This window comes from Rhincodon typus, unplaced genomic scaffold, assembly GCF_021869965.1.
Source record: "Rhincodon typus isolate 14 unplaced genomic scaffold, sRhiTyp1.1 hic_rhity00001614, whole genome shotgun sequence".
NCBI lineage: Eukaryota > Metazoa > Chordata > Chondrichthyes > Orectolobiformes > Rhincodontidae > Rhincodon > Rhincodon typus.
Window position 1 is genome coordinate 2,552 of NW_025967252.1, and position 16,196 is coordinate 18,747.

Consider the following 16,196-nt stretch of genomic DNA (forward strand, 5'->3'; position numbering starts at 1 on the left):
TGGGGCAAAGTTGCAGCCACATCAGTACTTTCCTGCCAGCAGAAAGGCACCTCCAACCCCAAACAGAGATTTTTCCAACTCACTGGAGGAATTGTCTCAAACATTCAGGCTATGTGCATTAAAGATCACAATCGTGATGGATACCAATCCAGTGGGGTTTCCTTCTGGGGTTTGAGGTTTCAGAAATACCGGTCCTCTGACTGGGCTGACAGCATCGAGAACTTCCCTGCCATCTTTAATAGACTAGTGAATGAGGGGACCGCCAATTAGGAGGCTATGTAGGGTAAGCTGGTAGGAACATGGTTAGCAAGTGCTGGCTTATGACTACCATTTGGATCAGACATCAGATTCTTAAACTCACGAGAAAGTCCAGCTTCATGTTTTTCTTTATACAATAATTCAAGTATATGGGGCCATATCAACAAATGCCATTTTACCAATTTACAAATGGGTTTGGGATTGATTCATGTTCAGTTTAAAGATCATGTACCCAGATTGCAACTCAGAGGCCTCCAGCTCTAGAGATGACATGTGATTTTCAATGGAAGCTTGAGGAGGAGAACAGAAAACTGGTTCTTTTCTAATGAGTGACCAATTAAGCTCCCTGAGCTGCTTCTCAGCTGTTTCAGAAGTGCTTATTGATTATTTTAGAAATCCTGTGACTTGAATTTGACAACGTCATGTTGCACTCATAGATGACAATTCAGCAATGAGTCCTACATATAAAATGATTTTTATCTGCTCTGCGACTTTATGTGGTGTTAAAAAAAATTGAAGTTATGCTTCCAGATTTATTCATTACAAGCATAGATAAAGGACAATAAATTATTTATTACAGATTGTAAGACGACCACCACTGCTTTTGGTTTGGCAGTACTACAATTGATTATTTCTTGATGCAGTTGCAGTATCACATCACAAACATTCCTGTGAACTTCAAGTGTCAATGATATGCAGTTACAGCTAATATTGCCAATTCAAAAATTTGATGTCAAGTTAATTAACTTTACATTGTAAAGTTATTCATACTTTTGAGATTATTTTAGGTTAAACATTACTCAATTCATCTATTAATTCAACTTTGAGTTTTGATTACATTGTCATTTTGTGCAATGGATTGTTTTTATAATTAGTTGTAATTTTTTTGCAATTAATTGCCAAAGTAATGAACTCTGGAATATCTAGCATACATTATGAGCATGTAAAAATAATAATAGCTTCTTGCAACCCTATTTAAAAGTTTGATCCATTTTCTATAAGTGAAGTACTGAAAAGTTTGAGGAGTTGGTAGCACCAATACTGCTTTCTTTCAGGTACCAATGCTGCTAAAAACTTGTCCTATTCCATCATTTATACCATGGTATATCAGAGTAAAGAAAAGAAAACTGGCAGAAAAAGGAGAGACAAAAACAGGAACGGGAAAATCCATGAAATCACAAGTAAAATAATTGCTGGGGTTCTACCCAAAATGTGTTTCACGATAGCTATGGAAATCCCTTTGTAACCCACTTTGCCTACAAACATGTTCTTTATCAAGAAAATCCCAAATGAAAAACAGGTAAAGCAGTAAATGTGAAGAATGACTATTTCCAATTTGCTCACAGGGAGTTGGGTCTGGAAAAACTTTTTTTTTGTGTAGCATTCTGTCTTTAGATGAATGAGAGATATTCTAGCATATAGTCAATGCAATCAAACTTTTTTTGGCTTTTGTGCCGCAGTGCAAAATACCACTGCATCTCTAGTCTTTGTGGCTTCGCCCAGTAACAGACAAGTGAGCAAGTAGATACTCAGACTCCAGGTTTATGGGCCTCCTTGGGCTCCTCAGTTAAAAAACATACTGCATCGACAAACGTCTCATCTGTCAGTTCCATTGTGCAGCAAATGGTGTGTTCCACTGTGGGATACATTTCCTATACTGTCTTTGCTAGAACTTCCATCGCAGTCTCCTGCAGGTGAATAAAAAGACCCAGACTTGGGAACCCTGCAGCCCAATGGTATCAATGGGGATTTCACAAGTTTCAAAATCTCCCCTCCCCCCACCGCATCCCAAAACCAGTCCAGCTCGTCCCTGCCTCCCTAACCTGTTCTTCCTCCCACCTATCCCCTCCTCCCACCTCAAGCCGCACCTCCATCTCCTACCGACCAACCTCATCCCGCCCCCTTGACCTGTCCGTCCTCCCTGGACTGACCTATCCCCTTCCTAACTCCCTACCTACACTCACCTTTACTGGCTCCATCCCCGCCTCTTCGACCTGTTTGTTTCCTCTCCACCTATCCTCTCCTCTATCCCTCTTCTATCCGCCTCCCACTCTCTCCCTATTTATTTCAAAACCCCCTTCCCCTCCCCCTTTTCTGATGAAGGGTCTAGGCCCGAAACGTCAGCCTCTCTGCTCCTATGATGCTGCTTGGCCTGCTGTGTTCATCCAGCCCTGCACCTTGTTGTCTCAGACTTGGGTTGGTTGGCATTAAATTTCTCCCCCTCATTCTTGGCAATTTGCACAATCATATCCCATTTGAATCCAGCACGGAGCATTGACGATTGTGGTTTCCATCACTATTTTCCATGCCTTCTTCATCATGAACATGGCCTCTATAACATTTGGATTGCACTGCTACCTCTTGCTGATGGCCTCAATAGCCTGTGAGATCGACTACCATTAGAAGAGTGTCTTCAGGTTCCTAGACACTCTTACATTGGCTGAATGTCTGCCATAGTGTTAGAAGGTAACAGTGTCAGCTGGACTCTCAAGACTAGCAACATCAGCGTCTCGGGGCAGTTATCTCTATATATGACAAATTTCCTTTTCTTCCACTGATACGGTCTGTCCAATTTTCCGATCTTCAGCTCAGATACATTGGAGGTCATCCAGGCAGTTTTGTTAGCCTTATATTGAATGGGTTGTGTCTTGACATTTGCAAAGCAACAAGTTTTTTCTGGATTTTCCTATCATAAGAAGCAGTAGCTTTTAAAAGTGATATCCATGTTAACAGGCCAGAGCAGTGACATGTTCTTTGCCCTGCTTTCCATAATCACTTGTTTCATTTTTAACTTTCAAATAATGGTTTGACAAAAAGACAACAAACAGACTGCACTGAAAAAAATAAATTTAGTTTTTCTGGTCATTAACACACACTGGATTGTGATAGCTCGTTCTGTACAAATGCATGCCTTGTTTCTAACATACAATATGGAAAACATTTCAAAAACACTTAATTAGCTGCAAAGCATGTTGGAATGCCCTGAGGTGCTGTAATGAGCTTTGTAAAATAATTTACAATTTTTTTTTCCAGTAAATTTTTGTTGCGCCTCCACCACTGAAATGTGGTGAGTCAAATTCGGATAACCCAAAATTCCTATGGTGTTTATGTTGTCAGCTGTTTCTGCCAATGAACAGCAAGTCCAATAGAATAATACCTTGATACGTCTTAGCCTTGGATTAGCCAAGTACATGCAAACTTGCCATGTGACTATGCCAACCAGTAAGAGCAGAGTTAGGCCACGCTAAATCATCATGACAGCAAGATTTACCTGTGGCAGAATGTCCAAAATCTGTTCAAAACTTTTACTTAGTCAGGACTACAAAACCAATTTGTAGCCAATCTATCAATACTACCATAACCACTGCACCCTTCCAGTGCAGAAGGAAATGCAGTGCACTGTCTTGAATTGGTCCAGCCATCCATCACGGCAGGTGAACTCCTTGGTGCCCAGCCTCTGTGCCAGGGCAACTTCCCTTTCCTGCAGAACTACCATACATGGGGTACGTCTCTTGAACCACATTAGCAGAGCTTCTTCAATGTTAGGGAACCATTCTCACCCTCTCTCTTGCTGGAGAGAATGCTTGCTTGTTTGCCTTGTGCTTCAAAACATTGACAAACTCGATGGAGGAATCTCCCAATTTTTAGCAATGCCTGCTTTTTGCTTTATTCCATGGTTTCTCAATTGCTGCAGCAACTTCACTTTCTTTCCAATCACCACAGAACTTTCTCACAGGCTTTGCCACAGTTGCAGGGCTTGAATGTTCTTTCACAGGCAGATCTTGATATTAAATGATGATTTAGCATGGCCAAACTCTGCTCTAATGGGTCGGCATGGTAACATGACAATCTCACCTGCAATCTGCTAATCTGAAGCTACGTTTGGTGTGTTTGCCTTTATTGGTCAGTGCATTGAGTATTGCAGTTGGGAGGTCACGCTGTGGCTGTACAGGACATTGGTTAAGCCACAATTAGAACACTGCATGCAATTCTGGTCTCCCTCCTACAGGAAGGATGTTGTGAAACTTGAAAGGGTTCAGAAAAGATTTACAAGCATGTTGCCAGGGTTGGAGGGTTTGAGCTATAGGGAGGCTCAATAGACTGGAGCTATTACCCCTGGAGCGGCAAAAACTGAGGGGTGACCTTATAGAGGTTTATAAAATCATGAAGGGCATGGATAGGGTAAATAGACAAGGTCTTTTCACCAGCGTGAGGAATCCAAAACTAGAGGGCGTAGGTTTAAGAAAGAGGGACCTAAGGGTCATTTTTTTCACGCAGAGGGTGGTGCATGTATGGAATGAACTGCCAGAGGAAGCAGTGGAGGCTGGTACAATTACAACATTTAAAAGGCATCTGGATAGGAATATGAATACGAAAGGTTTAGAGAGATATGGGCCAAATGTTAGCAAATGGGACTAGATTTATTTGGGATATCTGATTCGGCATGGACAAGTTGGACTGAAGGGTCGGTTTCTGTGCTGTATATCTCTGACTGTATATCATGGCAGTTTTCTTTTGGATTGCTTTTGCTGTTTTGCTTTGGAATTTGGGTTATAAGAAGAATTTACTGGAAAAAATTGAAAATGAGTTTATTTATATAGCTCATCACCTCAGGCCATCATAAAATGCTTTGCAGCCAATTAAGTATTTTTGAAATGCTTTTCATGTTGTAGTATAGAAAACAAGGCACAAGCTTTGCACAAAACAAGCACAAACAGCGTAATGACTATAGAAATTGTTTTACGCAATGTTGATAGAGGGATAAATATTGGTCAGGTTATTAGCGTTATCTCACATGGAATCTTTTGTATCCACCCGAGAGAACAGACAGGGTACCGATTTAACTTGTCAACCTGCAACATTACAGTTTTGCCTCAAGTTCTACACGGGAGGGCAAACAAGACTCTGATGCTCAAGTCACAGGAGTGGAACTTGATACCACAATGCTCTACTCGGGTTAAGAGGACTACCAATTCAGCCACAGCTAATATGGTTAAAGAGGAACCTGACTAGCTGTTGGTGGCTAAGTCAGAAAGCTATAATTGGGAATTGTGTGATAGCACTACAAAATTTTCGAAGCAGCAGGACTCATAAATCAAGTCCAAAACGCAACATGCATATAGGATTTATGAAGTTCAACATTTACCATTAGCACAAGACACACATGCTTTGGCAAATCATCAAGACCACTCTGTTTCATTTATATTTGGTACATTAAATTAAGCTTGTATATTCAAATGGCAAATAAGTTACAATTTTCTGTCTATTAACTATGGAGCCTCAAAATGTCCCTCTTACAATTGTGGATGTAATCTGGTTCTACCTCAGTACAAAGAGATATAAAGTGTGGAGTGTTGAACTTTCATTCCGAGAACATGAATAACTTGCACATCTTGATATAGAAGCAGGGAATAACTGAGCCAGAAAGTACAGTGGAAGACTAAGAAAGTTGAGAAGCTAAGTAAAAATGCCTAAAATATCTGATAAAAGTAAAAAGGACAGAGAAGTAAATGGAGAGATTAAGAAATGGCATTTATGCTACCCTTAATGGTTAATGAAAAATTTTCACCATCACTATTTCTTACACAATCATTCATTTCAACAATCACTTTTTTTTTACTATTACTTTAAATAATTTAAATTCAAGAATGTGCATGAGTTTCTAAACTCAGATGTGTGGAAGACAAAGTAGTATACATTGTAGAATTGACATTATAGAATTGACATTATGACTGAACTGACAGTTTTCTTTCCTAAGAAAATCTTCCCAACAAGTATCCTTTGCCATCTTTAAGCTGTCAAATGATATTTCATTCTTTAAATCCATCATGTCATTTTGTCATACGGGTTTCGTATTTCTCCTCATCAGACTTAACCCTACTTCTGTTCGATTCTTCGTTCTTAATGTCCCTACGTTTACATAGCTTTATGTTCTTTGAGCTGCATCAACAAAATAGTGCTAGAATCTTTAACATCATGTTTGTCCGATCCTGCCTGTTTTTCACCAAACTGAGCTAATATCTGCTACTGCACCTTTGATAAAGGCATCTTACTTGTTCCTACCCTAAAATAGCCACACTCAGCAATGAGGGGTAACTTTTTCACGCAGAGAATGCTGCGTGTATGGAACGAGCTGGCAGAGGAAGTGGAGGAGGCTAGTACAATTGCAACATTTAAAAGGCATCTGGATAGGTATACGAACAGGAAGGGATTAAGAGGGATATGGGCCAAATGCTTACAAATGAGACTAGATCAGATTGGAATGTGTGGTTGACACAGATGAGTCAGATGGAAGGGTGACCAACCGTGCTGTATGACTATGACACAACCAACATACCAGGACTAACTGTGCAATTCTAACCTCCCAAAATAGTTAAAATATCTGACAGCTTGTGTTTGGATTCTCGCCCATTAATGCATCGTGCCTACCAACATTCTTGCCACCTGACAGTGGAAAATCGCATCCCTTGAGATCTAATTGTAAGAAGGTAGGTGCTTTACTTTGGAATCTTACTGGATAGAAGTCGTGCCATTAAGAGAGTTAGGGGATCAGAGACAAGAATGGGGGTGTAGTTTTCAGTGGCAACCTTCTTCCCTCACATTTACTGACCCAACTGGCTCCAGATTGGTGAAAATGGAGGATCCTCCTTCCCCAACCTGACAGGCAGGCTACCCACCAATTTTCTCATCTGCCAAGGCAGGTGATTGCCTGGTGGCACTGGGGCAATCAGGGCTGTTAATTGACTACATAAAGGCTTCAATTGCTGGCAAGATGACAAAGCCCCCCATGGATATTCTCATTCAACATGTAATTGATGAGATGAGCAAGTGCAAGTATCTCACCAGGCCTAACTCACCCAATTATTTGCCCTTCTTACCACCTCCAGAGAGGGGAAAATTGCACTCAATGGCTACTTCTTGCAAACTCCTAGCCCATCCTTCAAATACCATCTCCAACTTTCCAACACTGCTACACAAATTTCTTACAAATTATGTCTTACCTATATGAAACATTGTAATCAATAAACATATATAGCTAATATAATTTTAATAATTGTGAAAGTGGTTTTATGTAGTTTCTTTGCAATTGTTCACAATTATAAAACTAAGCCCAGAAATATCACTAATCTTTCTACAATAAATGCTATCCAACTTTAATCACTTTTAACCATAATTTCATGGGAGATCCACTCATTAGACAAAAAGGGCTGAATAAAAAAAACTTCTAATTCTTTATTGTAATTTGATTTTGAAAAGAATACTTGAACTATTACAATACATATAACTCAAAAAAAAATTAAAAGTAAGGGATGTATGTGCCGTTGGAAATGCTGCTGCATAGAAGGACATGTTTCAATGCTGTGAATTTTTCAAATTCTGGCACAAATATATTTACAGTAGTATTGTGAGTCATGTATACAGGAAACTTAAAAAAACAACAAAATTCCTTACCTGGAAGCACCAAGCTAGCTGCAGCTAGAAAATTATTTTGGATCAGGATTTCTACAAAGTCATGAACTGTGGCATTGGTTGTTCCCCAATCAAATAGAAGCTCAGCAGTGGGGCTCTTGCCCATAGGAATCACTCCTTCAAATCTCCTGAACACACAAAAATTGTTCTATTAAATCAAAAACTGTTTTGCTAAAGTCCACAAACAACTAATTCTTCCTCGACAAGAAATCATAGGCAGAATTTTGAGTCAGCATTCAGATATCAGAACCAAAGAGATAATCCTATCACTTGTGGTCATCCAGCATTGACTTTCCATAAATTGGCCAATTAGTGTCCAATGAATATACTTAACATTCAAGAGGCTCTAGGGGGACCTCCTGTGGTACAGTAGTAGTGTCATTGCCCCAGACCAGAGGGGCCTGAGTCATGTCCCATCTACTCCAGAGGTGTGCAATAACATCTCTGAACAGATTGATTAGGAAAACTAGGTCAAGGGGTTCTTGGGATGCAGTTGTAGTACGCCTACCTTTAAGCCAGCAGTGTGTCCTGACACCCATGAATAGCCTGAATAAAAGTCTCTATACTCAACATTCAATTAAAGGCAATGGGCAGGCTCTCCACCTGAAGGGTCAACAGTATTCTGTGTTTTGGTTTATTTTCTGTATTTTAAGATGGCACCAGTGGTGACACTAAGCAACATTTTCACTGTATTTTTAATAAATACACGTGACAATAAATCAGATCAGTGGTCCCTCTGGTTCTAATATCAGTGTGGAGGGAACCGCCGCCTGCCTTTGCAGGCAAGGCAAAGGATACATCCATTTTGAAGTGCCTTCTAAGCTACTTTTAAAAGATACATTTTAAAAGTAGCTGCAACTATTGGACCAACATGTTGGAATCCTCACATACAGTCATAGCCATGGCCAAGTAGATATGGAGGGTGTCAAAGTCTGCCTGTCGCACAGGTACCTTCCCCATTGTCCCTCAGACGCAACCTGCCACCTAGAAGTCAAATCTGAAGACTAGCCTGTCCTTGAAGCTACTTTGGGTTTGGAGGTCAAATGGAAAATTTCAAATAAACTCTGATAATTGACCTTAACTGCCCTTTTACCTATTTTAATCCATCAGCTGCCTGTTGTGGCAGGGTAGTCCTTCCACATCCGAGTCACAGGATGTTGCCAGCAAACTGGCATGCCGACCTCTATGTGGCCCCATATAAGGACACAGATTCAGGCCCATTACTGGATTACAATGATTATAAAAACACAAACCGAATACTGCAAACTTCAAACCAAGTAATATGTTCCAACAATGCTTAGTTAGCAACTACGACAAACAAAAATCTATTATTGATAATTCAAATCTACACTGTGTACTAAACACAGAACAATCAAATAAACAGAATTATACATAAATAAAATTGAAAAATGAAAATTAATAAAAATTGTAATATTGTATATTACGCTATACAATAAATTGTACTTTGAAATATTAATAATAGGTGGAATGGGGAAAAACACTACTGAATCCCAGTTTGTGTTACAAAGGACTTGTAAAATATTTATTTAAATAACCAGAAAGCTGTTAGTTGAACCGTTAAGCTGATGTATATTCAACTAATGGATTCAAGTGCTAGCCTGTCAGAACAGATATTTGCAATTGTACAGTTATTAGCTTATGTTTGATGTTTAAGTGCATCACCGTAAGAGCAGCAATTGGTGTGGTTAGTATGGCAATCTCTCAAGTGAGTTAAACAGCAGAGATTGATTGAGAGTTCTAAGCTATCCAGTATACTACTATTGGTGGGAGAGAAGTGCTGGGCATGGGAGGAAGGGTGGTGGGTTGAGGGAAAGTAAGTTTTATTCCTTCCCTAGAAGAATATTTTCGCAGCTCTAAGTTGTAGATGAGTCTACCCATTGGTGCTGGTTGATTTAGGGTCACCAGGCCGTTATGGGTTTAAGGCAAGATTTCCACACCCATCTAGAGAGAAAGTCCTGCCTCAGAGCTGTGGAACAATCTATTGGCCAACTGCTCTCTAGTCCCAGTAGCATTGCTGGTAGTGTTTATCACTGCTGGAACTTTGTGGCAAGGAGCCACGGAACTAGAGTTAAAGGTAGATTTGGGGAGAAATTCCCCTTTCCCCACATAATGAAAGCTACTGGGGTTGGCAGGGGTCTCTCCTGCTCTGGCAAGAGTCTCAATTCACTCATAGGCAGACTGGCCTCTCAATGCACATGTACCCCTGGTAAATGTAGTAGGCAGATAGGTGGGACGCATGGCACAGGTAACATGATGTAGATTTTACAGGCTCCCTTTCCCCACATCTCTCATCCCAATACCAGTGTTGGGAGGGGTTGGAGGCATAAAATCTAGCCTTGTAAGTTAACTAAATGCTTAGTTGCTTTTCAGTCGGATACCTTCTGCATTTGATCAGTTCCATGCACTGTAGTGTAAAATAATTTCTGAAATAAACTTCATCTGTATCTGCAGTTAATATTGTAGGGTTTAGATGGGATGTTTTGTCCTAATTAAAAGCAATTTTTAAAGTCAACTTTCCATATATGCAAGTTACTATCTTTAAAGCATTCAAGTAATTGAAGGGTGGCAGTGGTGGTGTCTCAATTTCTTGAGAAAGGAAGCCTGGATTTCAAGTCCCACTTGCTCCAGAGGTGTGTAATAACAACTCCCCACAGGTCAATTTGAAAAATAGAGTAATTGTGTTTGGCCATGTGATTTTTTACATCAACCTGAAAAGTAGTTAACGAACCCTTGTCTTTTCCTGATTTTGCTATGGTAATTGATCAGTATAAATTAACTCTGGCTGCAAATTAAACAGTGAAAGTGTGCCAAGGATCTTCAATGTATTTGGTGTTTGCTGGGATCTTCTGCAGTATTATATACCATCTTCATGCAATTGTGTCCCTTCAACAGTCTTGCCTACCTTATATGTAACTGGCTGTATCTTAGTTCTCCTGTAGGCTTTTTTATGCTTACTGCTAGTTTCTTCCAACCATCTTGTGGATCCAGCATGTCTGACAGTTCTTGGATGAGCCCATGGTTCAGGTGGCGGATGTAGGATTTTGGAGTCAATGATTTACTCATTTTCCTTCATTTATCAGAAAATAAGTATGTGAATCAATTTTACTAAAGGAAAACAGAAACATACAAATAAGACCAGGATGAGGAGACAAAAGGTCAGGAGTAAATGGGACAAATATTTGCACAAGAGAGAGAATCAATTTCACTCGCAAGCAGACTAGTAAACCTTGCAACGTGCCTGTCTAAAAGCAACAGCAGGTAGACTCAGCCGATTTGGAAAGCCAAGCTTCGATCACATTGTCTGTTGATCAAAGGAAACTGGCAGGAAGCTTCTGACTAACAGTTAAAATCAGGTGTTGGGAAACTAGCAGTAAGCATTTGAGACACTTGGGTGCTTTTGTACAAGAAACTCAAAGTTAGCATGCAGGTACAGCAAGCAAGTAAGAAGACAAAGAGCATGTTTACCTTCATTGTAAGTGGATTCAAGTACAAAGATAATCAAGCTTTGTTACAATTGCACAGAGCGTTGGTGAAATCATAACAAGAATACTGTGTGGAATTCTGGTTTCCACTTTTAAGGAAACATACAAGAGGTACACATGTTGGAGGTGGACAAGCAAAACAAAAGAGGAGGGGCATGATGGATGTCAGGTGAATTCTTTGAGTGACAACCAAGTCAAATACAATAAGTTGAGAGAGGAGAAGTGGAAAATTCATTTGCAAAGATAGCTCGAGCGTGTAAAGACAATCAACACATAAGGTGGTCCAAAAAGCTTGCAGCAAGTCCTGAAGGGATAGCGAGAGATGGATTCAGTGCTATTATGGGCAAAAATAGTGATAAAAGTTTAGTACGGGGTAGACTAGAATACCTACCAAGTACCTTATATTGTGATAACTATAGAAGAACAGTCTGATAAAGTACTGGTAGAAATGGAGAAAACAGAGTGTGAAAATTGAATGAGGAGGTGCTAAAAATACTGGCTATGCTTAGGGTAGATCAGAAGCCTCATCTAGATGGCTGGTAGCACAGGAGCTAAAGGAAGTCAGAGTGAAGATAATGAGAGGGCTTGTTTTCATTTATCAAGCTTCCGAAAATATGCAGAGAATGGCAGATGTTACACTCTTCTCAACTATGAGATACAAATTAAGGGGAGTATGCCATTTGGCCTCTCAAACCCACTCCACCATGCGGTTAAATCATAGCTGACGTGATTACTCTGCATTCCCACTTAACTTCCAATAACTTTGTACCCACTAGCTCATCAAGAATCCATCTACCACTGCTTTAAAAACAAACATTTAACAATGTTGCTTCCACTGTTTCCAGAAGAAGAGAGCTCCAAAGACTCTGAAATCTGAGAAAAACATTCTCCTTACGTCTTTTTGGATAACACTTTATTTTTAAAGCAGTGATCCTTGGTTCTAGACTTTCCCACAAGAAGAAACATCCTTTCTACGTCCACCTTGTCAAAAATTCCAAGACCTTGTACTTCAATCAGGTCACCCACTTTAAAACTCCAGAGGATACAATTTCATCAACCAACTTGCCTCTTCTAGCTATTAGCCTAGCAGACCCTCTCTGAACTGCTTCCAATGCATTTACATCATTCCTTAACTATGGAGACCAATATTGTATATAATATGCCAGATGAGGTCTTACTAATGCTGTGTATAACTGAAGCGTAATCTCCTTACTTTTGTATTCAGTTCCCTTCACAGTAAATGATAACATTTTATTAGATTTTCTAATCACTTGCTGTATTGGCATATCAACTTTTGTCATTGTGATATGAGAACACCAAATCCTTTTGCATGATAACTCTACAATTACACATCATTTAGATCATTCCAAGCAAAATGGACAATTTCACATTTTCCAACATTATACTCAATTTGTCAGATCTTAACTCACTCACTTAACCTAGTTATATCTTTTTGCAGCCACCTTATGTCCTCTTCACAACTTTATCTTCATATCATCAGCAAATTTAGCAACCTTACTGAGTGAATGGAAAGCATATTACCACAAACAACAACTGTGATACCAACACAGACACACTGGTCCAGTCGTAAATGCAGGCCAGGGAACTAAACAGCTCCTTGTTTTTCAAAAAAATAGTACTATGGGATCATTTGCTTCCAGCTGTGAGGGCAGAAGGGACCTTGCTCCACATTATCACCACTTTTGGCACTGCATCAATAGGCTCGAGGGACTAAGCGTTTTACACCTGTTTCTGTTTTGTTAAATTTGAGTGTACAGCCTTGCAACAGCAACAGAGTATTTTACTACAATGTACATGTCATCTTCTAAAAATGAGATGCACATTACAGTAAAATACTTTGTTGCTATTGCAAGGCTATACACTCAAACTTAACAAAAAACAGGTGAGAGACATTTAATCCCTCCAGGCTATTTCACCATTCAGTTAGATAATGAAGGCTGTGCATCTCAAAGTCTCCGATCTACCAGCAGCGCCTCAAAAGAGTCTCTCAACACAGCCAGACAGAACCCCCAAAGGATGCGGTGAACCTTCGACAATTCGATTTCAACCCGGATAAACCTTGGAAAGCCGAAACAGTGTTTACCATAAATCCACACTTCATGGCAAGGCCGGCGCAGCAAGACAGCACTGTCCCCTGGCCGGCCGTGAAGCTCCCGAGTACCCCCCGGGCTACCCTTGGGCCAGGCTTCCGCCCGGGGGGGGGCGGGGGGGGGGGGGGGCGGTGAGGGGAAACCGGAACCAGGCCTACACCTCCTCCCGTTACTATGGGAACACACAACCTCTCACTCACCGGCTCGTCCCCGAACCTCAATCCGGGTAAACACACGCTCGGCTCACGTCACTTCCACTAGCCACGCCCCACCCATTTCCGATTCCTCCCAGTTAGTGCCGGTTTTGGTTCTGCTTTTTGAAGGTTCGTTGCGAGTCTGTTTCCTCGTGATCCTTCCTCATTTCTTTTTAACTTGAAGACTGGAATATTCTTCAGTGCTTGAGTACGTGATTTTTGGTGGTCGAACAGCCTATTTTTTCCTGTCGTCTTTGATTACCTCTTGGGTTACTGGCAGTCGTGTCCAAGAAGTTAATCTTTGATTCCAGCAGTTTCGAGGATAAGACCAAGAGGTTGGCGGCCCTAACCACACACTTTTCAGACCTCCATGAATTTGCACATCCCTATCAAATCTTCTCCTAATGTTCTGTTCTCTAAGGATAACAGTTCTGGCTTCTCCAATCTCTCAACGTAACAAGCGTCTCATTCTTGGGAGCATTTTTGTAAATCTTTCCTATGCCAGCTCCCATACATTCACATCCTTCCCAAAGTGCAGTGCTGAATCAGTGTTCTGTATAGATTCATCATAACCTTCTCGCCCTATGTGCAACACAAGTACCAAACAATGAGCACTCCTAAGAAGAGAGAATCTAAACATATCCCATTGACGTCCGGTGTGGTTATCTCCAGTCAGCATCAACATCTGGGTACCATTGAACAGAAACTGAACTGGAGTGGTCATACAGATACCGTGGATAAAGGAGCAGATCAGACTTTGCAAACTGTGGAATGAGTAAACCCATACTAGACATAAGATGCACTGCAACAACCTACCAAGTCCACTTTGACACCTTCCAAACTTTTGACCTGCCCAATAGAGAAGGACAAGGGCAGCAGATGCATAAGAATAACATACCTGAAAGTTCCCTTTTAGGTCACACATTTTCCTGATGTGGAACTGTATTGCTGTTCTTCATTTGCTGGATCAAAATTCTGGAATTCCCTTCCAAACAGTGCTGTGGTAATACCCACATCATGAATATTGCCATGGTTCAAGAAGTCTGCTTATTGCCATCTTCTTAAAGACAGTTGGGGTGGGCATCAAATGCTGGCATTGTTAGTAGTGCTCATAGTTCATAATAGCACTCTACCAGTTGCAGCTTGTGAATCTGAAAATGACCCACTTATTCATACACTCTACTCCCTGTTGGCTAGCCAATCTTCTAATGATACTTACTTGTGACCCCCTACACCATGAGCATTTATTTTATGTAGGAATCTTTGATGTGACACCTTATAATTGAAAGCTTTTTGGATATCGTAGAACATCACCTTTATAGGTTCCCCTTTATTCACCTTGCTTGTAAGTTCCTCATAAAAACTAATAAACAAGTCAAACATGGATTGCATTTCATAAAACCATATTGTCATTGACTACCTGATATGAGTTTTCAACTTCCCACTATTACCACCTTAATGGATTTTAGCATTTTTTTCAATGATAAATGTTAGGCTAACTGGTTTACAGCATCCTGTTTTCTGCTTCCCTTTCTTGATAGAGGTATTACATTGTCATTTTTAAATATTCTTGGGAGTTTTTTGCTTCTTCTGTAGTGAAGACAAACATAAAATTCCTGTTCAAAGCTTTTGCCAGTTTCTTGTTTCTCATTATTCCCTGTCTCATCATGTAGGGGACCAATACTCACTTTAGTTACTCTTTTCCTTTTTAAGTATTTGGGAACATCTTTACAATCTGCTTTTATATTTCTAGCTAGTTTTCTCTCATATTCTGATTTCTCTCTTTGCCTTAGCTATTCCTTGCTTGTTTCTAAGATCAGTCCAGTCTTCTGATCTACTATGTGTTATGGACCAGACCAACCATCCTTCAAAATATATCAAGAAGATACCTTAGATCCTAACTTTTTCTTATTTTATAGGTTGCCTTCCAGATGCAACTCAATTGGTCAAACTGCTCAACTTTAAGCAAGGCACACTGTATTTTTACACTACTGTTAAAATACCGCCAAAAATATAAAAGAATTGGCTTCACTGTGACTCTATTGAAATGCTTAACGAAAAATAAACTACTACTAATTGATTGTCCCAATAAAGTAACATCCTATAAACACACCCTTGCCAAAGGTAAATTCCATAAAATAGATTGTCTCACATGCAATTCTAGCACCAGGAAGAGAACCCCAGCTATTAGCTGTATCAGAGAGGAATAAGAGCTTCCACATCCAGCTTCAAGACCCTAGCAACTGCTACTGAAAGCTAAAGATGAAAAAAGTCCTGTCAGATGGTAGGAAAGCCACAGGCAGTGATAAAACCAGTGCATTTGATGCCAATTCCTGCAGTTGAAGAACCTTTTTTGTGGGTTATAATTGATTGTGTAGGTCCCCTCCCTAAAACCAAAAGTGGGAACCAGTATTTCCTAACCGTGTATTTACCAGGTTTCCAGAGGCAATTCCATTACGGAATGTCAAGGCAAAAATGGTTGTGGAGGAGTTGCTTGCTTTCTTTACCAATTATGGATTACCCAGGGGTATCCAGTCAGACCAAGTGTCCAATTTTACTGCCAAACTATTTAAGGAGGCATCACTTTAAATCAAGTACGTACCATCCTGAATCCCAGGGAGCATTGAAAAGGTGGCATCAGACCCTAAAGACCAAGCTGA

General features: G+C 40.2%; 1 protein-coding gene across 1 annotated transcript; it reads right to left on the reverse strand.

Moving 5' to 3' along the window:
* Nucleotides 1-2,885: 2,885 nt before the first annotated feature.
* LOC125481292 (interleukin-1 receptor-associated kinase 4-like) lies at nucleotides 2,886-13,662 on the reverse strand. Its single transcript, XM_048592653.1, has 4 exons — nucleotides 13,543-13,662; nucleotides 10,652-10,816; nucleotides 7,711-7,856; nucleotides 2,886-2,944 (listed from the first exon to the last, which is right to left on the reverse strand). Exons 2-4 carry the CDS (start codon nucleotides 10,810-10,812, stop codon nucleotides 2,886-2,888), a joined length of 366 nt encoding a protein of 121 aa, XP_048448610.1. The 5' UTR covers nucleotides 10,813-10,816; nucleotides 13,543-13,662.
* Nucleotides 13,663-16,196: the final 2,534 nt, after the last annotated feature.

Excerpts from the sequence above, each read along its gene's own strand:
- LOC125481292 (XM_048592653.1), bottom strand. The coding sequence starts at position 10,812 with ATGAGTAAATCATTGACTCCAAAATCCTACATCCGCCACCTGAACCAT. Across the intron at positions 7,857-10,651 it reads TACAGCCAGTTACATATAAG|GAGATTTGAAGGAGTGATTC; the intron begins GTAGGCAAGACT and ends TTGTGTGTTCAG. Across the intron at positions 2,945-7,710 it reads AGCTAGCTTGGTGCTTCCAG|GAAAATCCAGAAAAAACTTG; the intron begins GTAAGGAATTTT and ends TTCTTATGATAG.